Below are 25,835 nucleotides of genomic sequence, written 5' to 3' on the forward strand. Positions count from 1 at the left end.
AGGAGCTGTGAGTGATACTCGTCCACGTTGTTTTGATGCTTCGTTAAAAAGCAGAAAACTGAGGATTTCATCCCTCGTGTGGACGTCTGCTTTCACAGTACGGGGGACACGACATGCGACACAAACATACGTGTGCATATAGATTTATGACAAATGCCTGATGACAACACACAGAAACAACAGGAAAAACATCCCATTGGCTGAACCAATCAGCTGGCTCGACGTGCAGCCGGGCACAGCACGCTGTTGAGGTTTGGGAGGAGGGGCCCTCGGCTCCTCGGGGCCTCTGAACACTCCTCTCTGCAGAGCTGGCAAAGATCACATCACAAGTGAATGAGAACCGACGGCTGCCTGTTAGGAACAAAAACCCTTCGAAAGGCCTGAAAACACTTCAAATATCAGATATTGATTCAGTATCACGAGCAGGAACGTTAACGTGGTTGTAAATGAGTTCAAACACGTGACACCAGCCTCATGCGCTTTGAGCTGCTGCCTACAAACGGTGACCGAACGGCAGCGGAAACCAGAACAAGCCTCAAACGCTGCGACGCACTTAAACAGACATGATGGACACCTGTCTGCCTCAGCAGGAAGCGGCAGCCTCCATTAAACAGGCGAAGCCACCGTCCTCTAACAGACACAGGAGCAGCGACGGTGACCCGGCACAAACCGGATACTGCCCACCAACAGTCGGCCTCCATGCGCCGGGCATCTGTTGGCCCTTTGGTGGCGGCGCGGCGACGGGCGGGATGAGTTAGCGCCGCTCGTCTGACAGCAGCGGGGAAAAAGCACATCAAAAAGGCGTAAATTTCACTCCTTCCGTTTTGATCAAGTGAAGCATGAAAAGGAGTGTAATACTCTCAAGTGGCGCGAGGGTGAGACCATTGATGTTGTTATTTCTGCATGGGGAGGTCCATGCAGCTAATGGGAGGAGGAGGAGGAGGAGGGGGGAGGTGTGCACAACAGTGAGGCGGCGCATTAGGCGAGGCCATATGGAGGGGTCCTTTTGCTAAAGCTCTTGAATAGCGGGCTTAGAGTCCCATAATGCTGTGTGAAATTCTACTTCTGGCATGGACGGGGAGTGTTCAAAGCCAGCCTGCAACAGTTCGACCATATGTGCCGGTCTGAACGCCGTCTCTTTCAACGGCTGCAGAATCACACTTTGACTTAACAATGAATCTGAAGAACATATGCTGAGACTGGAGGAGCCGGATCTCACGGAGCTCCTGTAAGGAAATGAAGGAAATCAAAGATCGATCTGCACGCGCCGTGTACACATTTGTGGGCTTCCTGACGGGGTGAGCTGCCTAAATTAGGAGAATCTGCTTAATCTCCCTGTCGACTGATTTCCAGATTCTCACCGCAAAACTGTGAAATCAGGCGTTGAAGAGGACGGAGAGGCGGCGGTGGACTCAGTCGTTTGAGCGAATGAAAGATCTTCTGGCTGATTGTGTGATGATCAGTCCTTCCCATCTGGTGTGGAGCCGGGCAGCATCCCCACAGGCCCACTGTTTGCTCACATATTAATTACCATGTAATTACAATATCATTACACATCCCCATTGTCTGGGCTGCCGGCCGCTAACGTCGCACCAGCCCCTAATGAGCGTGAATTCTACATCCTGCCGCAGCGTCCGACCGCTAATCACGGACGGATTATGAGACAACGAGCCCGATGGCACCGACATGGAAAAGCCCCCCCACCCCCCACCCCGCATGGGAACAACACACCTACGACTGAAAGAGACACAAAATGACTAAAGAGACACAAAACAACCACAAATGATGCAGACTTGGAGGTTTTGCATCCCTCTGTAGTCATTTTAGGTCATTTAGGTCTCTCTGTGGTTGTTTTGTCTCTCTGTGGTTGTTTTGTCTCTGTGGATGTTTTCTGTCTCTCTGTGGTTGTTTTCAGGCTCTCTGTGGATGTTTTCTGTCTCTGTGGTTGTTTTGTGTCTCTCTGTGGTTGTTTTGTCTCTGTGGTTGTTTTGTGTCTTTGTGGTTGTTTTGTCTCTGTGGTTGTTTTGTGTCTTTGTGGTTGTTTTGTCTCTGTGGTTGTTTTGTGTCTTTGTGGTTGTTTTGTCTTTGTGGTTGTTTTGTCTTTGTGGTTGTTTTGTCTCTGTGGTTGTTTTCAGTCTCTCTGTGGTTGTTTTGTCTCTCTGTGGTTGTTTTCTGTCTCTCTGTGGTTGTTTTGTGTCTTTGTGGTTGTTTTGTCTCTCTGTAGTTGTTTTGTGTCTTTGTGGTTGTTTTGTCTCTGTGGTTGTTTTGTGTCTTTGTGGTTGTTTTGTCTTTGTGGTTGTTTTGTCTCTGTGGTTGTTTTCTGTCTCTGTGGTTGTTTTCAGTCTCTGTGGTTGTTTTCAGTCTCTCTGTGGTTGTTTTGTCTCTCTGTGGTTGTTTTCTGTCTCTCTGTGGTTGTTTTGTCTCTGTGGTTGTTTTGTGTCTCTGTGGTTGTTTTCTGTCTCTCTGTGGTTGTTTTGTCTCTGTGGTTGTTTTGTGTCTTTGTGGTTGTTTTGTCTCTCTGTGGTTGTTTTCAGGCTCTCTGTGGTTGTTCTGCCTCTCTGTGGATGTTTTCTGTCTCTGTGGTTGTTTTCTGTCTCTCTGTGGTTGTTTTGTCTCTCTGTGGTTGTTTTGTCTCTGTGGTTGTTGTGCGTCTCTGTGGTTGTTTTGTCTCTCTGTGGTTGTTTTGTGTCTTTGTGGTTGTTTTGTCTCTCTGTGGTTGTTTTGTGTCTTTTTGGTTGTTTTCTGTCTCTCTGTGGTTGTTTTGTGTCTTTGTGGTTGTTTTCTGTCTCTCTGTGGTTGTTTTGTCTCTCTGTGGTTGTTTTGTGTCTTTGTGGTTGTTTTGTCTCTCTGTGGATGTTTTCTGTCTCTGTAGTTGTTTTCAGTCTCTCTGTGGTTGTTTTGTCTCTCTGTGGTTGTTTTGTGTCTTTGTGGTTGTTTTGTCTCTCTGTGGTTGTTTTCAGGCTCTCTGTGGTTGTTTTGTGTCTTTGTGGTTGTTTTGTCTCTCTGTGGTTGTTTTCTGTCTCTCTGTGGTTGTTTTCTGTCTCTCTGTGGTTGTTTTCAGTCTCTCTGTGGTTGTTTTGTGTCTTTGTGGTTGTTTTGTCTCTCTGTGGATGTTTTCTGTCTCTGTAGTTGTTTTCAGTCTCTCTGTGGTTGTTTTGTCTCTCTGTGGTTGTTTTCTGTCTCTCTGTGGTTGTTTTGTCTCTGTGGTTGTTTTGTGTCTTTGTGGTTGTTTTGTCTCTCTGTGGTTGTTTTGTGTCTTTGTGGTTGTTTTGTCTCTCTGTGGTTGTTTTCTGTCTCTCTGTGGTTGTTTTCAGTCTCTCTGTGGTTGTTTTGTGTCTTTGTGGTTGTTTTCTGTCTCTCTGTGGTTGTTTTCAGTCTCTCTGTGGTTGTTTTGTGTCTTTGTGGTTGTTTTCTGTCTCTCTGTGGTTGTTTTCAGGCTCTCTGTGGTTGTTTTGTCTCTCTGTGGTTGTTTTGTCTCTGTGGTTGTTGTGCGTCTCTGTGGTTGTTTTGTCTCTCTGTGGTTGTTTTGTGTCTTTGTGGTTGTTTTCTGTCTCTCTGTGGTTGTTTTGTGTCTTTGTGGTTGTTTTCTGTCTCTCTGTGGTTGTTTTGTCTCTCTGTGGTTGTTTTGTGTCTTTGTGGTTGTTTTGTCTCTCTGTGGTTGTTTTGTGTCTTTGTGGTTGTTTTCTGTCTCTCTGTGGTTTTTTTGTGTCTTTGTGGTTGTTTTCTGTCTCTCTGTGGTTGTTTTGTCTCTCTGTGGTTGTTTTGTGTCTTTGTGGTTGCTTTGTCTCTCTGTGGTTGTTTTCAGGCTCTCTGTGGTTGTTTTGTCTCTCTGTGGTTGTTTTGTGTCTTTGTGGTTGTTTTCAGTCTCTCTGTGGTTGTTTTCAGTCTCTCTGTGGTTGTTTTCTGTCTCTCTGTGGTTGTTTTCAGTCTCTCTGTGGTTGTTTTCAGGCTCTCTATGGTTGTTTTGTCTCTCTGTGGTTGTTTTGTCTCTGCGGTTGTTGTGCGTCTTTGTAGTCATCTTGTGTGTCTGTCTGGTCAGTAGAACAGGCCCCTTCACCTCCTTGGCCCCTGAGCCTGTGCCTGGTAGACCCCTTCAGTAATCCATCCATGCTCCTAATATTAACCTGACGGCAGACGGCCGGCGAAGGGAAACAGGAGGCCGATAAAAATAACCGTGCAGCTGTGAGCGGTGGAGGTTTTGTGTATGTAGGACAGCGTTTAGCATCATGTCAGACGTCCGGCTGCACAGAGCTGTCAGACGGTCTGAAGGGACGACTACACGCCTCGCAAAGCAACGCTGCCTTTCTGCTGCCTGTGTACACAAACACGCCAGAAAATTAGACGTCAGTGTGAATCCATTTACATGAACTGCATTTTGCACACACACCCCTGCCCCCCCCCGGCAGACGTCCAGATATCCGACTCTTTCAAACAGTTGTGAAGACAGCGAGACAGACGGAGGTGAGGGAGCTGCTCTGAGTCCTTTACATGATCAGTGTTAACGAGGCCGAAAGGAAAAGACAACTTACCCCCTTCATGGACGCCAGCGTTTACACGACGAGGTCGTCAGAGGGAGGCGGGAAAGACGCAGAAACACAGAAGAAGAATGAATTTCATCACTTCAGCAGTGAAACTCATGAGTGAACGACATGAAAGCTGAGTGAGACTAAAGCCGACAGTGTTACTGTGTCCTCAAATACCTTCCTACAGGTGTGTACAGGACGGCCCGCTGCCCCCCCACAAACACACCTTCACCTGTGATGGAAGCTGTCTTCACCTCTAATCACATGATCAGGTCAGCGGTGATTACAAATGAGGAACCACCCCCAAAACTCCACATACTGTGAAAATGATTAAGTCTGACTTCCTGTCTGCAGCTCTCAGCTCATTGGTTCCTGCTGAGTCTAGTTTCAGTCCAACACTAAAGAGCTAAAATGAGACACAGAGGACACAATGATCTAAAGACCAGAGACAAGAGGACAACAGACACAGAGACACAATGATCTAAAGACCAGAGACAAGAGGACAACAGACACAGAGACACAATGATCTAAAGACCAGAGACAAGAGGACAACAGACACAGAGACACAATGATCTAAAGACCAGAGACAAGAGGACAACAGACACAGAGACACAATGATCTAAAGACCAGAGACAAGAGGACAACAGACACAGAGGACACTTTACTGCACTCACTGGTTTTACTTTAAAACTTGAAGTACATTTTAGTGATTATACTCGGAGTACTTCCTCCAGTGCTGCTGTAAAGTGTGTTTATGTGACTCGTCTTCCTCGTCTTCCTCATCTTCACCTGCTGTCTGATTCTCAGCAGCTTCTCATCCAAACTAACAGGATCGTCCCCCCCCCCCACTTTCTTTCGTTTCAATAAGAAGATTACCGACTCGTTCGCTGCTCTTTGAATGTCTCATTTTCTTCTTAAGCCAATTGTTTCCTCAGACCTTTCAGCTCTTTGACTCCGTCGAGTTTCACTGACGAGGCGCCGAGTTGAGCGCCGGCTTAACACACAAGTGTTGGCTGAGAAGATGAAGAACGGTGAGACTAGTCTTCACACGCTGTTTGTTTGAACCCGGACTGTCGCACACAGCACAGCGAGAGCTAATGATCAATAATATTCAACCAATAGAAGACCAGAAAAACGCAGATCGGCTCAGAGGACGTGCCGACAGCCTGAGGACGCTTTGACAGACTGACGAAACCTGTTATTATTCTCTTATTTTGGCCTTTATGAGCTTCAAAGTTCAGATTGTTATTACTCTAAAATCGCACAGTGAAATTCAGCGGAAGCCTCAAATATTCAAAAACAAACGTTGAGATATTTGAAAGAGAAAGAAACAAAGATGAAAAGCACAAACTGAAGGGAATGAAACGATATTTAAGTGAACAGCATCATGTTGAACTTACAGTGATGAAGTCCTGACGAGGGCCGAAGAAGAAGAGGAAGAGGAAGAACAGATATTTGAGCAATGATTCTTCTTCACGTCCCTGAACGTCTCGTTCAGGAGTGTTTGGACATTTGTTGATTTTTCTTTGGTCATTTGCAACAAAAACTGATCTTTTTTCTTACTGATGAGCAGATTGAGCTTCTATGATGAAGCACTGACCTTCTTCAGCACCAGGCTGGAGTCCTGAGACAGCAGCTGACGCTGAGCGGCCATGTTCCCCAGAGCTGAGCTCCTCAGCCAGTCCTTCTCCAGAGGATCCAGCTGCACCCTGTGGAACAGAGACTGGGGGGGGGGGGGGGGGGGGCAGTTCAATGTCTCTCCACAGTCAGTCTGAAGGCTTTGAGCTGAGCCTCTCTGGACGTCCACAGTCTGACTGGGATGTTTCAGCTGGACTGTGTTCAGTTTGTCCACGTCTGTCCAGCTGCCTTCACCTCAGATATGATGTGTTCAGCCCTCATCTTCAAACTGTAGCTGCTTTGCATGAGTCTCTGAACCTGCCTCCAAACACGAGCGTTAACACACAGTTATTGTACGAGGTCACATGACTCAGTCAGCACGTGGACTCCTTTCATATTCTCTCTCATGTTTTGGTGTTTTCCGACACAAACCGGCGTCCTCGTTGTCCTCTAGACGTGGTGGGGGCTGCCGTGCTGCAGGGCGGGGGTCCTGATGCCATTAGTGGTGTTTATTGGCCAGCAGGGTGCTGCGAGGCACCACCCAGGCCTTTAATCAGAGGCCTGCCGGGCCGTCCTCACTGTTTACCTGATACCTCCACGTTAATTACACGGTGTGGACCGGTCACAGAGGGAGGCTGTCCTTCAGCCTGACAACACACACAGAGCTGAGAGAGGCAGGGACAGCGTGGACGGACACGGCGGCACGGCGTCCTCACACAGACGTGAAAACCACAGGACAAACACACGTTAGCTAAAGGCTAACGGTGTGCTGCGCCTGAACGCAGCCTGAGAGGAGCACTTTAGTTTCCAGGTAAAAACCAGCAAACACACGTTAAAATCCCTCATTCGATTGACAGATTGAGATGTTTTATCTTCTCATTTTATTTCTATTTCGTATATTTTCCTAAAAGGACGTCAGACAGAAAAAGTCTTTGTAGTGAAGACACAAAAGCATCATTTCACCTTTTATCAGATTAGAAAATGTTCATCTATACAACGTTTTAGGACATGTATTACTTTTGTGTATTAATACATACAGAGAGAGGTATTAATACTCATATTGAACAGTATTGTGTTTGTTTTGCTGACCTCACTGTGAACAGTTTTTATTTGTATTCTAGTTTCTGTTTTCATTTCTTCTCATTTTTCACGTCCTCCATTTCTCTGTATTTGTTTCTGAGTCCTGAGGATCAATGAAGGTTCATCTGATCCATCACAGCATCATGAACCGTCCACAACTCGCTCATAAACACAACGTCAAGCTCAAAATGAATTTCTGGGTTTTGCTGCAGTGTATCTGCTCCAGTTCAAACCAGGTGTCCCTGCTGGTTCCAGTCAGAGCAGTGGGAGGCTGTCACAGCCAATCAGCAGCCAGCGCTGCGTCCTGTCAGCGAGGACGACGGCGTGATTCTGGGATATCGCCACACACACACACACACACGCACGCACACGCGCGCGCACACACACACACACACACACACACACACACACACACACACACTTAGAGTTTGTGGTTTTCGGGTTTTCGTTTCTTGAGAACTTACCATGACAGAGGAAGCAGCGACGCTCCTGTTATCATCATCTTCACTCTGCAAAACAATGACAACAACATCAACAACAACATCATCATCATCATCATCCTCATCATCAACAACACGTGTGTCTCCGTTCAGTCTGAAGTACATTTTGCTGATAAAACTCTTTGTTCTCTCTGTACATTACAACATTTCAGCGTCACGTTTCTGCTGTTCATCTTCTAAAAACTACAATAGAAAATATTCACATTTAAATTAAAACAAAGGTCTTAACTCAGGGGTGGGAAATGTCCGGCTTTAATCCGGCCCACAAGGACATTCATAAATACAAAAAAGTAAAAGAAAATAACTTCAGCTATAAGAATGCATGTTCTTCTGAGTGGTCCCTGAATGCAACACGCATGTAGCAGATGTTGTCACGTGAATGCATCATGGCAGCCATCAGCAAAGCAGAAGTATCTGCAGACTGTTGAGTTTTACAGTTACTTTTTGGTTGAAGTAGAAGACAAACGGCGCGTCTACGTCAGCTCACAGTGATGAAGACGAGGATGAAGACTCATCACAGCTACAGACACGCTGAACGGGATCAGCTGCTCGATGAACGCTGCACATTCTCCTTGAAATGTTGTGACATTTTGAAACATTCCTCCTTTTTTACTTGAATCATGACGAGTTAATTCTTGAAATGCTGTAACTTCTTCCTCAAAAATCACCATCACTTCACTCAAAACATTAAAAACATTTCTTGAAATATTCTGACTTTATTCTCCAGATCTCAGTCAGCGCTGTTCCTAATAATCAGGCCAGTTCACCAGCTGCTCCTGAAACTGAAAATCAACTCGTCAAATGAAATGAGACAAGCTGGACGCCTCCTCCTTCGGTGTGTGCACAGGAGGACTGGAGACACGCGTCCACAATCGTCTTTCGATCATTTAGCAAAGAGCTGCTCTTGTTGTGTGACTGTTTGCAGAGCGAGTGCTGATATGAGATTCCTGCAGACTGAGAGTGAACCTCCCTGAAGGAGCGCCAAAGGATAAAATCTAACGAATCCATTAAATCCCTAAAAAGACTGTTACAAGTCTCAAAGGCTCAGTAAAACACACTTCAGAGAGGACGAGGCCGCTTTCATCTCGCAACCCGACATCTTTATTTACCGTCTATTGTCAGCGTGGCAGACTGGAGAGGTCCTCTCTCCGCCGGTTAATGAGCGGCGCTCCGCGTCTGAGGCGTTCTCTCATTTCTGCACAGGAAACATGAATAAATCTGTTTCATGTTCCCTTTTCCAGCCATTGTCTCACTGATCCGTCCTTTCAAGCTCGTCCTGTGATTTCTGTCCACAGCGGAGAACTGCAGTGCAGCAATGTGGACATCTGAGTCTCAGTGAGGACCAGAGAGACCTGAACCAGAGAGACCTGAGCCAGAGAGACCTGAACCAAACCAAAAGAGACCTGAACCAGAGAGACCTGAACCAGAGAGACCTGAGCCAGAGAGACCTGAACCAAACCAAAAGAGACCTGAACCAGAGAGACCTGAACCAGAGAGACCTGAGCCAGAGAGACCTGAACCAGAGAGACCTGAGCCAGAGAGACCTGAACCAAACCAAAAGAGACCTGAACCAGAGAGACCTGAACCAAAAGAGACCTGAACCAGAGAGACCTGAACCAAACCAAAAGAGACCTGAACCAGAGAGACCTGAACCAGAGAGAGAGGTCTTCATTCAGGACCTGTCTGTACTCTGCACCATTCATCTTTCCCTCAACCCTGAACCGTCCCCCAGTCCCTGCTGCAGGGACAGACTTCATGTGGTCCAGGTGATGAGGGCCTGGTCTCTTCTGGACGCGACACTGAGAACTGAGACCAAACGGATCAACGCTGGTCTGAACAGAGCCGAAAATACTGACGAGGGAAAACAGGAATTTTAAATATCTGATGGTAAAGCTCGTCTTTGAATGCACCGCACACATACAGACACCCAGCAAAGCGTCTTCATGGTTCAGGGTTCAGGGTTCAGGGTTCAGGGTTCAGGCAGAACTGAGAGCGGCTCTAACGTTGAACTTCCGCTCTGAGGTTCTCAGAGATCAGCTGGAGTCCTCGTGCAAACAGTCCGTCGCAATCTGGAAGTAAGCAAGCGCTCAGCGGTCAGTCGGCCTGCTGTTTGAGTCCTGCTGAGACACACCTGACACACGGTCTGTGAGCGGGGACGGCAGAGACACCACGGCCTCTAACTCTGTGACCAGCAACACACACACAGACCAGACACAGTGTGTGTGTGTGCGTGTGTGCGTGTGTGTGCGTGTGTGTGCGTGTGTGTGCGTGTGTGTGCGCGTGTGCGTGCGTGCGTGCGTGCGTGCGTGCGTGTGTGTGTGCGTGCGTGTGTGTGCGTGTGTGCGTGTGTGTGTGCGCGTGTGCGTGTGTGTGCGTGTGTGTGCGTGTGTGTGCGCGTGTGCGTGCGTGCGTGCGTGCGTGCGTGCGTGTGTGTGTGCGTGCGTGTGTGTGCGTGTGTGCGTGTGTGTGTGTGCAGCACACGATAACCTGAGGACAACAGGCAGCGATCAATGACTTTGTCTCGTGCTCCTGAACTGCACGCAGCCGTTGCGTTCACTGTCGCCGTTGACGTGAAGGCTGCCGTGAAGCAGGAGGAGTTCAGTGAACGTCGGTTTAACGAAGGAGGAGGGAGGAGAACCTGATGACGTGTCCGATCAGTGATTCCAGAAGCTTCTGTCCGAGTGAAGAGGAAGCAGCTCATTTCCAAACCAACGTGAGGTCTGACTGTAACAACGTGACGCCATCCTCAAAGACCGTGCTTCAAACTTCCTGACACACACACGCCGTCCTCTGAGGCGCACCAGGTGAAAACAAACACTAAGAATCATGGGTAATAACGGCAGACGCCCGCATGACGCAGGCCTGCTTCGTCCCGTCCTCCCAGCACAGCAGGACGGCGGCGTGTGAGAAAGTCCTGGTGTTATGATGGACGTCTACTGACTGTGTGAAGCGCACGGACGAGCGAGGAGGCAACATGAATCCCAGGAGAGGAGGAGGAGGAGGCTGCTCTTCATCTGCCTCATTAGTAATCTAACAACACAAACACTCACTGAGGTGTTTCACTACATGATGGCGGCTCACTGCGGAGGTGAATTAAAGGTAAGAAAACAGAGACGGCTCGTAAACAGACGCGTCGTTGTGCGTTTGGATGTTTGAAGTGATGCTAACGGATCAGCACAGACTCACTTTACTCTGTTCACTCCACACGGCTTCATTAATGAAGAAGAGGCAGTGAATTAGAAAGGTTTTAGTTTTTGTTCTGAACAAATCTTATTCATTAACATCACAGATCAAAAGCTCCTCAGTTACATGGATGTTCTGATTCACGTGAAGTCAGAAGAACAGAACAGAACTGTGAGACCTTAGCTAACATGCTAACATGCTAACATGCTGACGTTTACCATGTTCACCATCTTAGTTTAGCATGTTAGCATGCTAACATCAGCTAATTACACAAAGCACAGCTGAGGCTGATGGGAGCTCTGCAGGTGTTTGGTGACAAATCGACATGTTGGCGAAACGTCAGAACTGAACCACAGAAGAAGAAAAGACTTTTGTCTGAAACGTGTCTCCATGACACAGGAAGCAGGAAAACACTCAGCAGCTTCCAAACAGGAAGCACAAGAATCCAGAGGAGCATCTTCATCATCTACCAGGCTGAAGCTGAGGAGGAGGAGGACGGTGAGGAAGACTGTTTCACCTGATCAAAGTCTGAGGACTGAAACATTTTAACGGTCAGGTGAGAATGTTCTCTCCCCTCATTGGTCAGATGAGTCTGAGGCAGGAGTGAGAAGGAAGAAGGTCCCGAAGAAGCCCAGATGTCAAGAAGGGGACCTCCTTGTTGCACCGGTCCAGGTCAGACCTCTACGACCGGCCGGCTAGCTGCTAGCTGTGTTATTTTGCTCATCGACATCCCAGCATGCAAAGCGGCTACAGCGGCTTCAGCTCAAACCTGCGGAGTTCACCTTGTAGTTGCATCACATCGAGGTCGGATCACATTCCAAAACAGCAGGACTTGTTTGGGACCGGCCTGAGACCACTTCCTGAAGGGGTCTGGGTCCAGGCAGGACTGCAGGGTTCAGATCTGAAGAGTCCAACAAACCACCGCGGACAGGTCACCATGTGGTCGTCCTCTCAGGAGAACCTGGACCCCCCCTCCTCCTCCACACCCTCCGTCCTGAAGCCCTTCTCAGCTCCTCAAGGAGCAGATAATAAAATCAGCTCCTTCTGTGTGGAGGAGACGTGAATGGGCTCCTGTTTCTCCCCCAGCTCCTGGAACAAAGTGGCCTCCGTTAGCATAACAAAGCCTTTCCCAGCCACATCCACTCCTCCATCCATTCATCCTGTCAAAACACGGCCGCTCGGCGTCCCTCCTCCTCCTCCTCCTCCTCCTCCACAGATCCTCTGACAGAGGCGGGAGGAAAGCCTCCCACCTCTCATTGCCGTCCTAATTGGTGGCATTTACGAGTCGCTCGGGTTTAAAGGGCCGGTCAGAGGAGGCGGAGACGCACCATCAGCAACAGAAGAAGAAGAAGAGAGAAAAGAAGGTTTTCATCCATTAAAGCTCAAAAGTGTCCTGTTGTTGTTGTTGTTGTTGTTGTTTTGGTCTCTTTGCTTCATGATAATCAAGGTGAGGAGATGAAGAGAAAATGAAAAATCCGTCTAATTGTTGGTCGTTTCCTCTGGGATCAGCGAGAAAAAGGTTTTCATTGGACGAAATAATCTCAGCTTGTTTCATCAGCAGCTTCTAAAGACTCCCGATCGTTGAATCAGTGTCATCGTTCTCTTCTGATCAGGATCATCAGCAGCACCAAGGAGAAAAAACACTTTTCTGAGGATGAAAGACGTCGATCGTGGAGGCTAATTCACAGTCGAGCAGCACAGAGACGAAGAGCGATGAAGGTCGACGTGGAATCAGGTGGAAGCCTCGCGGTGGATCCCCTGAAGTCTGAATATGGTCATAACTTCAGCCCAGTGACCTTTGACCTGATGAAGCTGATGACACCTAACGAGGATGAGTCTGCGTTGACACACCTGCGTCACGCCGCTGAGGCACTTCCTGTCCACCCCGTGACATCACAGACGACGATGATGCCGACGCTGAAGAAGATGACGGAGCGTCTCTTTAGGGTGATGGTGCGTTCAATGTCTGCGTGTTAGACTCGACTCTGAGAGGAAGTGCCGTGACAACAGTTTGTTATGTTCAGAGAGACCAGCGTCATGGACGCGTTGATTGACAGTTAGATAGACCAATCGGTGGTCAGCAGTGGGCGGGAGGCCGGCGTTCAGGTGGATGGATGGATGATAAAATTCTATGAAATCGGAGATTATTAATACACAATGAGGTGTACTAATACAGTAATATTTACAGTGTTAGAAACAGTACTGCGTTCTGCTTCCTCTGTTGAAGTAATACTGCTGAACACACCGACCATAATGCAGTTTTACTTCCTGATGTATGATGAGTTCAGTGTCTTCAGTCACCTGCAGCCGTCCATGATTCTTCTTCAACGAGGAAGAAACACACGACTTCCCTTTAATTCCACTTGTCCAATCACAGCACAGCGCTGCAAATTAAACGTTCCCCAACAGTCCAGCGAGACGCACGGAGACGTCTTAAAGAGCGTGATGGAGTCGTTTCGCCGACGCATGACTAAGCTTTATTACTGAACGACTCCTGATCCCCCGCAGTGATGAAGGCGGCGCTCGTTAGTATGTGATTATATGAGAAACGGATGTCGTGTCACACGCTGAACGCCACCTGTTCCTCTGTTCAACTGATCTTTTACTGTGAACCACAAACAGGAAGTCACGTACAAACGACTTCCTGTTTGTTTAAGATGACAGAGCGCCGATGCAGATAACGAGATTATTGAGAAATCATTCCAATCTGATGGCGTGAAGATCGATCAGTTTGATTTTCATAATGAGGACTGAGGTGATGTTTGTTTGTTTGTTTGTTTGTTTTACACAAAACCTTTAAATCCCTGAACTAAACCAGCTCAGTCAGACAGAGAATCTCTGGTCTGAGTTGAAAGGTGATACAAGTTTTAAATCAATCAATACAAATGAAATCAATCAATACAAATGAAATCAATCAATACAAATGAAATCAATCAATACAACTTCTTCCTCTATTTTGTTTCTGTGTGAATTGATGAAGAGAGAATGAATTAGTCTTTGCTGATGTTTGATGAGTCCTTCTGGTTCATTTCATCGTTTCTTGTGCTTTTATTTTGACGTGCTGGAGTCTGTGTTATTGGTTTTATTTTTACATTTCCTCATTATTCTTTCGTCTCAGACTCGTTTCGTTCCTTCCGTCTTGTGTGAAGCTCTTTGAATCGATCCGGTGAAACAAATAAAGTTTGATTTGAACTCTGAGTCTTGAACGCGTCGCTCAGCCTTCTGTTGATGTAAGTAATGAGAAATCTGACACTCATTAACATTTTAATTGAGATTTTCCGACGATCCCGTTCAGATCGGACGCTCGGAGCGAGGCCACGTTTAATGAGGACGATAACCGCTCGGTCTGCGGCGCGGAGAAAGCACTTATCTCACCCCGGGAACCCGCCTTATGTAATCCAGCCTCTCATTCAGCGCCGCCGCCGCCTGATTGTTTGACGAATGAAAAGCCATTTTGGAGCGAGTGGCGGTGTGAAAGGAGCCGCCCGCTCCGCAGCGTGGCCCTCGGTGTCGAAGCCTCGCGGGGGTCAGGGAGGTCAAGGGAATTATAATTACGGCGCAGCCTCGCCGCTCGTTCCTCGGCTCCGCGCTCCCCCCGGTGACCCCTCCATAAAGGCCGCTGATGGGACTCGAGGCTCCGCAGACCAACACGAAGCTTTCGTTAAGTATCGCTGTTGTTCAGTTCACCGGGTTCATCTCCACAAGATGGAGGTCACTTATTTCAGGTTTCACTCTTCTTCGCTGCTTTGAAACGCGTGTCCCAGCTCAGGTTGAGTCCCGCGGACGGACCGAGACGACCATCTGTTCTCCGAGATCCACTGACCCTCCAGAGATCCTGATCCCAGACCGGCGTCGCGTACCAGTTACAGCAGTAATACTACAGGTAGAAATACTCCTGCAAATAATCCTGCATTCAACAGAATCAGCATCAAAATACATTTAAAGTACCAGAAGTAAAAGTACTCGCTCTGCAGAATGTTGCTCCTTTCAGAATAATATATGTAATATTATTGACGTCTAAAGCTGATGGATTGTTTTAATTCTTCTTTATTTGATGTCATTTTCCTTGTTTTTATTGTTTTTCCAGTGTTTTCAGCTTTATTTGAAGCACTTTTTGTTGCATTTTGTGTCTATAGAGAAAGTTTTTTCTTCTTATTCGTTGCAGCTGTTGAAGGTGGAGCTCATGACGTGTTTCATGTTCTACGTGACGCCTGCTGGGCTCCACAAACACATACACACACATACATGAAACGTGTGAAGCTGTCTGTCTGCAGACCGAAGGCGGCGGCGTTCACTCACCGTCCTGGAGACGGTCGGCTCGCTGGCCAGAGACAAGGAGTCGCTCCTCAGAGACAGGAGGTCGGAGCAGGCCATGTCTCCTCCGTCACTGCTGGAGCTCAGGCTGGGCTCCGCGGGGCTCAGGGGGGTCACCAGGTCTGCAGGCCTCTGTGGACTCCGAGGCTCCGCTGGACCCGCTGCTGGTCCTGGTCCCCGAGGCTGGACGGGAAAACCAGGACAGGTTCATCTGTTTTCAACAAAGACTCCCAGCTGTTTGCATTAGGCTGTTTTTTTTTGTTTCTGAAATAAAACCAGACGCAGAGACGCTTTTGCTCGCTGTCACATCGCTGCGCTGGTGATGAAAACGAACGCACCTTTCCTACCTGCTGTTGACAAACAACACAAACCTCCAGTCACTTCCGATCCTCGCACACGTCCCTCAAACCACGCGCCGCATTAGCACATGAGAGCGTGTTTACAGCTCAACAAAATGTCCGCCGTCGTCTTCACACGCAGCCGCCGCGCCGAACGGCTGCCGGGCCTGTTGACTACAATTAGGCCCCGGTTGGCGACAGACATCAGCGGCAGAAGTTTAACATCTCACAGCGTCGTGATTGTCCTTTAGCTGTTTGGACTGGAGTCCCGAGAGAGCTCATTACGCCTCGCAGCCACTATTGTCCCGGCCATGCACACTTCACACACACACACTTCACACACACTCACACACACTCCGGAAGACGTCACGCCATCGTCTTGATTCCAGCTAATTATTTCACGTGCGACATCACTTCCACTGTAAACGACAGTGACACGACTTCACGCTTCAAACCGGCTTCCTGCTCGCCTTTAATCCACATCCAGGCTTCATGTGGATTAAACTGTTTACACCGTTTCACGTGTTCGGCGGTGAAGAGCAGCGTGTCGCGTTTCAGGGGCGTCGCCGAGGTTCAGGGCCCGAAGACGAGCACAGACGCAGGAAACTGTCAGCAAATGAAACCTCATTACTTCAGCCGTCGACCGACAGCAGTTTTACACAAACACACTTCAAAGTACGTGAATGTACTTTTGGGAAATACTCAGATGAGGTAAACAGATGAAGTCAACTGTGGACGCTGAACATCTGAAACGCTGTGAAGCTTCAAGCACCTCGACATAAACGGCGAGGAGAAACAGCCGAAGCAGCTGAAGTGTCAAAGTTCAGCCTTCACTGGAGCTGCCGAGCCTTCACCTCCTCGTCTTCCTCTGCAGTACTTCACTGTATTAGAAACGTGACTGAAGTACAGATACAGTACAAGTACACGTTTACTGTTTGTGCCTCGTTTAAAGTGTGTTTGATTAAGTTCTACTTTAATGTATTAAAAACCGAATATACTAATTCTGCAGTACTTAAAGTGGTATTTCAGAGTACTAAAGTGTACTTTATTTCAAGTGTATTATGAATAGTACTTAAGTGTACATTTAATTTAAATTACAAATACTTTTCATGGTAATGAGGTGCACTGGTGAAAAGTTCTGTTAGTTTAAATCATTTGAAGTATATTGAAGTATTTTTCCAACACACAGGTGATATAATACAATTGTACTGCAAGTGTGTTTTGAATACTCGTGAATCCTGATTTTCACTGGTGTACTTCAGTACACTGAAAGTTGTTCAACAAACTATTTATACTTCAAGTATACTCAAGTAGTATACCACTGGATGTACTCAAGGACGGCCTGAGTACACTGAAGTAAACCTGAAGGTGACGAAAATACCATGAAGAGTACTTTCTTTCATTCTCGTCTTTTTTTGACCTGGGCAGCTGTCATGGAGACGGTCTGGTCACGTGACCTGCGTGTGGGCTGGCTGAGCGAGAAGCAGAGACGCTGCTGAGCACTTTGTGTTTTTATGATTTTATTCATGTTCCCTTCATTTTGGGCTCAATCTGTTTCTGTTTCTTCTTTTCTTGCTTTTGAAATGTTTGTTTGGACGTTTGACAGAAGTCGATCGATGATTCACGAGTCCGATCGAATCAATAACGCCGAGTTAAAGGCTAAATGTGAGAAATGGTTCTCTGGTCGTGAGCGGTGTGATGTGAGAGCGTCAGTGAAGGCAGCACCGAGTCCTGTTGTGTTAATGAGACGAATGAGCTGAAATATGTGACGTCTGGACATGTGACCGCTCGCCATCATGGCGGAGGAGTTTGTAGCTGCTTGTTTTGTTTGACTGGTGTTTGTTGGAGTCGCCTTCGTGTTGAGATGAAGGAAGATTTTTACTTCGACGTGTGCAGTTTATGTCCGTGTCCTGGACTGAAGCCACACAGGAGGAGGAAAGGAGCTGTCCCGCCCGCTGGGCGAGCATTTTAATGAGCGGTCACATGACGCTCTGAATGAACAGTGAAGCCATCAGGATCAGCTCAGCGCATACATGTCTGATGTGCAGTGTTTAATGAGCAGGGTCTCATCGCGGTCCCTGCTGGACGAACAGGAGGACACATGCAGGAAATGATGACGAGCGTCCGTCCTCCTGAGGTTCGTTTGGGGTCCGACTGTCATTAGAACAGGAGACGACCTCAGCGCGTGACACTGAGCTCATCTAATTGGTGCTGCTGACTGTCTCAGTGTGCATCATCAAAGTGGCCCTGCACCTGAACGCCACATCCACAACATCTACAGCCGTGAAGGTTTGGCAGTGAGGGGCGAGGCAGGCCCAAACACGGGTCACCAACGAAGAAGAAGGAAAGGGACGCTCAAAGAGTGGGCGCGCTAACCGCTAACAAAGTGTGAGCTGAAAGAAAAGCTGCCGAGAGCCCAAACACTCAACGTCCAACTGAACGACAGAGCGAAGACGCAGCCGCCGTCTGTCAGGACAACTCTGAGCAAAAAGGCAAAAAAGGCGAATTAGGCGGGTTTTGGAGCGAATAAACTAAGCTAGGTTTCATCAGACAGTGGCGGTGTAAGCTACATTACGCATGGCGATAAAAACAGAGTAGAAGAAGAAGGATGCTGAAAAGCAGAAACAACACGAGCCGTAAGAAACCCGGAAAGAAGTCTGCAGGAACGTATCGGCCATGTTTGACGCTGTCGGAGACGGTGGTTCAGGTGAGTGGGCGGTCCACGACGCGCACCCTGTACACCTGCCGTCCAGGTGGATCTTTGTCCCACGTCTCTGCTCGTGTTGCTGTAACTTATTCTAACAGAGTAACGAAGGGTCGCAAACACGGCAGCGTGTGATTGGCTACAGATCAGATCCACAGAAACTGATCAGTCCTGGACCTTCAGAGCGTCTGCAACGGGTGTGATCACCTCTTTCTGCCGTGATGTGACGCCACACAGCAGCAGACGGAGGGTTAACCCTGATAAGGGCTGAATGGACCTGCCCCCCCCCCCACTTCCATGCGGCGCAGAGCGAATCCCCCGGTGAACACTCAGGCCTGTAAATTGTTTATCAGACACTAATGCAGCAGCCTAATCCTATTTGCATTCATATTAGTTCCCGTATCACCATCTGAGGGAATGACTTATTTGAATTCTTCTGAGGGGTGAATAACTTCATGCATGATATCAGTATCTTCATAATTCACATCAGTAAAGTCAATTTGGTTTAAGTGCTCCTCGCCGCGTGCCGCTGAGGTTCTGGGGAAGCTTATTTGGAGGCGGTTCGGATCAGTGAGCGTGTACACATGAGGGCGGTAATGGGATCTCTCAGGGCTGACGCGCACGCACGTTTAACCCCTCAGAGGCAGATTGAAGCGCTCAGCGAGGACGCCGCCGCCGCCGCCGCCGCCACTCCGGCCTGCAGGACGCTTTCGCTTTCCCCTTGTCTGCTGTTTGTCTTCAGCAGTCAGGATTCTGTCTTCAACTGAACCTCGTTCTGTTCCATTTCCTGTTTTGTCTTTTCACTTCCTGTTGTTATTTTTGGGCTACGGCAACCTGATTGGTTCACTCAGCCTGCATGTGGCCACAGATATCAGATCAATAAAAGGCACAGAGTTAGCTTCAGCTAGCTGCAGCATGAAGCAGATTACAATCTCCAACCCAGCTGTCAGTGGCATTATGGGTAATGTAGGCACCGAGTTCAGACAAAAGAAGACGAGGACGTGCAATAAAACGATATCTCTGTTTCTTCTTCACGGGTTTGGATCTTTCTTTGTCCATCGTCGTCGAGTCTGACGATGAGTCTGAGGACGATTTTTCAGATCAATGTAATAAAAGTTTGACTGCAACTAACAAATTTTATGTGTAAAAAAGAAAACGCGATATGAATGAATGAAGTTAAAAATGTGTTGACAGAAAAGACAAACGTCCAGAATTAAAACGCACGACGCTCGTGATCATTTCTCATCTCGTCATTCAAAACACGCTGATGTGGAAATAGGAACATTTCAAACGGTCGACAGTGAACAAATACTTCACTGGAAACATTCAGAGCGCCTTAAATCCGCGAGGCCACGCGTGGAAACAGGACTCGAATGCATAATTACAGCAATAAACCCACAAAGCCCGAGCACGGCGTGAAACAGGGGTTTTGAAGAAGCAGATTGATGAAGAAAAGCTGTCAGGCGGCGGCGCTTTGAACGTGATCAGAGACATCGTTTAAACAAAGAACAAAGCTACCTGGAAACAAAGGGTGTGAGGAAGACGAGGCGTTCGGCTCCACCTGCCTCAAAGTGGAGCCCTTCAATTGCATGAATATAGATGAGAGGCTGATTATTTCCCATCAGGCTTTTCTGCGCTCACCTCCTCTGCCTGAGTGATCACCAGCGCTGGGACGCTGCCACCCGACTCCCCGGCCGCCTCCTGGTCCTGGTCCTGGTCCTGGTCCTGAGGCGAGACTTGATGTAAACAGAAGGAGAATCAGATTTTAGAATCCAGATGTCAGGTGATGTTACAGGTGAGCAGATGGACTCTGGGGGGCGCTGTTTGAGTCCAAACATTAGTGTGTGTGTGTGAGGCGTCGCTGGTGTCTGAAGTGTCTCCGTCCACACTGGTGGTTTAGTGGACCTGAGCTGCTGATGTTGTCTCTGTGGATACGTCCCTTCGTCGTTGTTTAGATGTCCTTTATTTAGTCTTCATTTCCTGCGTGTGCAGCGTCGGCGCTGCGGCTTGTTTCGCGCCTCTCGTGGCGTCGAGCCGAAGCTCGCGGTGACTCTGCAGAGCAGCTCAGAGTGAAGGTGTGATCACACTTCAGCCAGCGTTTCCTGTCGCAGGCGTCAGGTGTGAACTTTGACCGACTCAGACAGACGCAGAGTTTGACGGCTGGATCCTCAGACGAGCTGAAGAAGACGTCTTCATGCGCTTCAGTGTTTGGGAACAGAGGCATCATGTTCAAACAAACAGTATAAATATACAAATATACTACCTGTGTACCTGCGACATGTGACACCTCCCTCTTTAACATTCATTACACCTGGTCCACCACGTGTCCAGTTTCACCTCTGTCACACCTGCAGGTTCACGCGGTCGGCAGATACAAACACTTTTATCTGGATGTGTGCTGTGTGTGAAATGTGAGGTGTCTCTGCAGCACCGCGGCGTCCTGGTGGTCCAGGACTAAGACGAAGACCATGAACCACAGACTGATGTCAGTCACGTCTGTCTCTACCGTCACATCACTAATTCAAGCACAGACAGGGATTTAAAAAACAGTGACAGCAGCAGATCCGGCAAAGCATCGACACCGGGCTCGGTTCCTTCTCACCTCTGTCCAGATCCACCTTCTGGACCAGGTCCTGGCTCTGCTCAGTCTGGTCTCCTTCCGGCACCTCCAGCGGGTCCTGAGGTGGATCTGGAGGACATCTGTGATGTCCCTCCTCAGCTTGAATACTATCTTTGTCTTGAACCTGAACCTGGTCCAGTCCAGAGTGAAGACTTTGTTGCTCCTGATCCTGCTTGAGACTCTCAGGACTGTGTTGATCCTGGAGCACCTGGTCCAGGTCCAGGTCTTGCAGTGAATCCTGCATCACCTTGTTCAGAGAGGAATCTTCCTCCATCGTCACGTCAGCGAGTCTTCAGCTCTGTAACGAGACGATCAAACACTCAGATTCTCACTCGTCTTCTGTCAGGACAAACTCATGGATGTGGGCTCGTCTTTGTAATCTGGATTTAAGATGACTTGAATACTAGACCAGACTAGACGAGGCCAGACCACATCAATCAAGCACCAACGTGATGATTTGCAGGTCAAAGACACCAGAGTTAAAACCTGTTGACGGTATCGTCGGTCAGCTGGTCCAGACTGAAGCGTCTCAACATCTGCTGGATGACTGAGATGAAACGTGGTCCAGACGTTCATGTTCCCCTCAGGATGAACCGCAATCACTTCATTGATCCTCTGACTCTCCATCTAGCGCCACCCTCAGGTCGACATTTGAATCCTAAGAACATTCCCGTCAGCCTCAGCTGCACTTTGTGTTTACTGATAATTAGCTAATGTTAGCACCATGCTAAACTGAGATACCTGATTAGCATTTAGCTCGAGGCTCACGGAGCTGCTAGCATGCCTGTAGACTCTTTGGTCTGGCTCATGTTCTTCAGTCTGCGCGGTTCTGCTCACAGTTTCTGCTCTTTAGCGAATGAAAGCTCGTCCTCGTAAAGGACGTTTGCGTCTGCGATCGTGTCTCGTCACGCTTCAGTTTTCTTTAACACATCTGAATCTCTGACGTCCTCCCTCCATTTAGCAGATGACAGATCACTTCCAGCTAATTGAAACGGTGGAAGCGACAGTGAATGCTGCCCTGATGACGCTTCACTGTGACTGTGCATGAAGCCTCGTGTGTCTGCAGCTCATCTGAACCTGTAATCCGCTCTGTGAAGTCTCCTCACTTCACAGCAACATTTCCAGCACTTAATGGAGAAATCCCATGGGCGGTAATTATGTCTGAGCTCGGATAACAAGTATTGCATTTCATACTTGGATAATAACTATTAAAAAGAGTGTTTTCCAATTAATTAAACACACTGTCTTTAAGTAACCTCTGGACATTTGCCCCGCGGGCTAAGCTAATTTATGAGGTACTGGGGGAAGCAAACGAGCGCTCCTTTCATGTGAAAATCTTCACAAAAGAGTCGGTACCACGGAGAATTCGAAGGGAACTGCGCTGCACATTTCCCTGAATATTCAACTTTGTACATGCAAATTGTGAACATAACTTTTTGATATGATAAAACCGCACTACAGTGTCATTTCTTGGGCAGGCCTACTGGGGGTCTCGCCTCGGCGATGATGAAAGAGTCATCTGAGCTTTTCCGAGCCATTACTTCACTCCGCGGCGTATTTAATACGCGGCTGAGGAGAAGCCTCTCGAGTATCATTACCAGCAGAGGAGAATAAGAGGTGCGTTCACCTCCGCCGCCGTGGAGCGCTTTAATGAAAAATGCTTAAAAAAGCGTGAAAATGCCATCCCTAATCTGCTCGACCCATCTGTAGAGGAGCAGCTTAAAATCGCATCGCTCGCACCATTTCACCCCGTCAGTGCAGTCATGCTCATGATGTGCTTAGAGAGGCTCCTTAAGGAGAAGGTTTTCACATTACTCAGGCTTCATTACGCCAAATCAATATTCGTTTAGCATCGCAGGTTATAGGCTCCGAATTAAAAGCCCATCCTCACAGTGTCGCAGGAAAAATCTGAAGGGTTTTAACTCCGTTAGAGAACAACAGTCAGCTGCAGTTTAAAGATGGAGTCTGCACCTCAGAGCAATGGATTCAGGGTCTGCTTTGACTCTTTGATTTCACGCTCCATCCACAAACACATGGTGTGAACACAGAGTTTACTCTCATTTGACCAGCCGGTGATTGACAGCACATCCTGAAGCTCACAGCAGCTCCTGATTGGCTCAATGACAGAGTCAGTCCAGACTGAAGCTGCTTGTCTTCAGTGTCTCTCAGTCTTTTAGCAGTAAAAGCAACATTTTGTAAAAATGTGACAATATTTTAAAAGCATATTTTGATTCAACTTAAAGCTAAAAAAAAAACTTTTCTCTGACTTCAGACTGCATCAATAAAAGCTGGAATGAAGGCCTCGTTATGAAAGTGGAGCTGCAGTCATTCATCGATACGTCGATCGCAAGAAAATTAATCGGCAAAGATTTTGATATTGATTGTTTGAGTCATTTTTCAAGCTAAATGCTAAAAATTTGATGTCTCCAGGATCTCAAATGAGACCGTTTGCTGCTTTCCTTGGTCTTAGGAAATATTTTCAGAGGTACTTTAAAACACTAAAAGACGGTTTGATGCAGTTCGAGTCAAACTTCATCATCCTGTGGATCATAAAACTGAACTCAGACATGAAGCAGATCATTCAGATTCAGTGTGACTTCCTGAGGAAAGAATAGAGCAAAAATAATAGAAATGATCAAATGAACAAACAGAAATGTGCAAAGAAACCAGAGAAAACAAACTCTGCAGAACCTGCCTGACAGCCCTCATGTGTTCACGTTTCCCTCAGCAGCAGGAGCAGCTAACAGGAGGTGCTAACAGGAGGTGCTAACAGGAGCAGCTAACAAGAGATGCTAACAGGAGCAGTTAACAGGAGCAGCTAACAGGAGCAGTTAACAGGAGCAGCTAACAGGAGATGCTAACAGGAGGTGCTAACAGGAGCAGCTAACAGGAGATGCTAACAGGAGGTGCTAACAGGAGCAGCTAACAGGAGATGCTAACAGGAGCAGCTAACATGAGATGCTAACAGGAGCAGCTAACAGGAGATGCTAACTGTTTGGCTCAACGTAAACTGACTGTAAAAACTCAGATTGAAGCCCACAGTAAGCTCATTGACTGCATTAGCACTTCCTGTTTACATGCCACAGAGCATTGTGGGAAATGTAGTTCTAATAATTAAGAACCTGATTGTCCCACAAGTAGAAATAAGACTGAGAAGGACAACAGCAGCAGTGACACATTGTGTTTCTGAATGAAGCAGTTAATCCACAGGTGAATCATTCCTGACGTGAATCCATCAGTGAACAGTTGCAGCTCTGGTTTAAAGACAGAAACGCTCGTTAAGAAAAGCCTGACAGGCAGGTCTGACGCCTTAAATAACTGCTGGATAGTTTAGTAATTCGGATCAACAGCAATTAATTAACGAAGCTCCTGACAGCAGCCGTCAGCTCGGCCTGCCGCCTGAAGGCCCGACATTCTCGCCTGTGAACCTGCAGAGCCTCACCTGTAGAACACCTGAGCGGCCTCTCATCCAGAGGAGAGACCAGAGCTGACTGCACGAGCAACACAACTTCAGGCCACTTTCGGGGACGAGGAGCGACGAGGAGCGAAGAGGAGCGCTCCCACTCTTCTCCCGCTGGGACCAAGTCTTCCTTCAGTCGTCCTGCTCTCCTAATTATAGGAGCCCCAAATGAGATTAGACAGCAGCTGAGCGAGCTGAGCCGAGACACACAGGAACACACCACGTCACGTTTCATCCATTCATCCATCCATTCATTCATCCATCCATTCATTTATCTATTCATTCATTCGTTCATTCATTCATTCATTCATCCGTTCATTCATTCATTCATTCATCCGTTCATTCATTCATTTATCTATTCATTCATTCATCCATCATTCATTCATTCATTTATCTATTCATTCATTCATTCATCCGTTCATTCATTCATTCATCCATCCATTCAGTCATTCATCCGTTCATTCAGTCATTCATCCATTCATTCATTCATTCATTCATCCATCCATCCGTTCATTCATTCATTCATCCTTTCATCCATTCATTCATTCATCCTTTCATTCATCCAGTCATTCATTCAATAACTTCAGACTGTGGAATCAACTGTTACCTCAGTAAAAGTACAAAAGTATCAGCATCTAAATACACTTCAAAGTACTCCTGATGCCGAATGGCTCGATCCTGAATAATATTTATTATATGACTGGATTATGATTATTGATGCATTCATGTGTTCATCACTTTGATGGTAAATGTGGAGTCAAATTACTTCACACACTGCTGAGTACTTCAATCGATATAATAAATCCTTCATGAGCCGATTATGTTTTGTGTTGTAGCTCAATCAAATACTCATAGTGTAGTAAAGAGAAGTACTGAATTATGAAGTAGAATAAAATGAAATACTCAAGCAAAGCACAAGTACCTCAGATTAGTACTGAAGTACAGTATGTGAGTAAATGTGCTCAGTAACGCTGCATCAAAGTCCTGATCCTGGATCATCTTGATCAGGAGGAGGAGGAGGCTGTAACCTTCCTCACATGAACACATGAAGCTAACAGAAACGTCTGACCTCCGTCACGTTTCCATTGTCTGACCTGTGACTGCAGCGCTTTGCGTCTCTTCTTCTGTGGTGGTTTAGGACAGAGACTGAATCGGATCCACAAACTGTTCCAGTGAAGGAACATGAAAAATGAATTTCACTCATTGGTTTAATGACAACATGAGGAGACAGTGGAGCTCTGGGTGCCGTGAGCAGTCTGAGGCCTATGGATGAATGAATGGATGAATGAATGAATGAATGAATGAATGTTTGAGCAACCAAAGTACAAAGCTTTGGAGGCCATGAGGACAGTTAGACACCAGCCAGAGAGCCTCAGGCCCCGCCCATCTCCAGGTACACCAAGAGGGCCCGCCCACGTGATACGCCCACATGACCCATCCAGACGCCTGATTGGACGTGTCTGACTGTCAGTTCAGGTCACTCAGGCCTCTGATGA

The 25,835-nt window shown here is 47.5% G+C and overlaps 1 protein-coding gene across 1 annotated transcript in view; it reads right to left on the bottom strand.

Moving 5' to 3' along the window:
- Positions 1 to 24,477, bottom strand: part of LOC143322671 (uncharacterized) — a 38,850-nt gene extending 14,373 nt beyond the window's left edge. The window contains exons 1-6 of the mRNA XM_076734008.1: positions 24,322 to 24,477; positions 21,366 to 21,537; positions 20,862 to 21,177; positions 19,901 to 19,995; positions 15,203 to 15,400; positions 7,685 to 7,729 (exon numbers count right to left, since the gene is read on the bottom strand). Of these exons, the coding sequence (XP_076590123.1) occupies positions 7,685 to 7,729; positions 15,203 to 15,400; positions 19,901 to 19,995; positions 20,862 to 21,153 (630 nt within the window). The 5' untranslated portion in view covers positions 21,154 to 21,177; positions 21,366 to 21,537; positions 24,322 to 24,477. The remainder of the gene's footprint in view (positions 1 to 7,684; positions 7,730 to 15,202; positions 15,401 to 19,900; positions 19,996 to 20,861; positions 21,178 to 21,365; positions 21,538 to 24,321) is intronic.
- Positions 24,478 to 25,835: the final 1,358 nt, after the last annotated feature.

The sequence above is a fragment of the Chaetodon auriga genome, chromosome 6 (assembly GCF_051107435.1).
Source record: "Chaetodon auriga isolate fChaAug3 chromosome 6, fChaAug3.hap1, whole genome shotgun sequence".
Lineage (NCBI taxonomy): Eukaryota > Metazoa > Chordata > Actinopteri > Chaetodontiformes > Chaetodontidae > Chaetodon > Chaetodon auriga.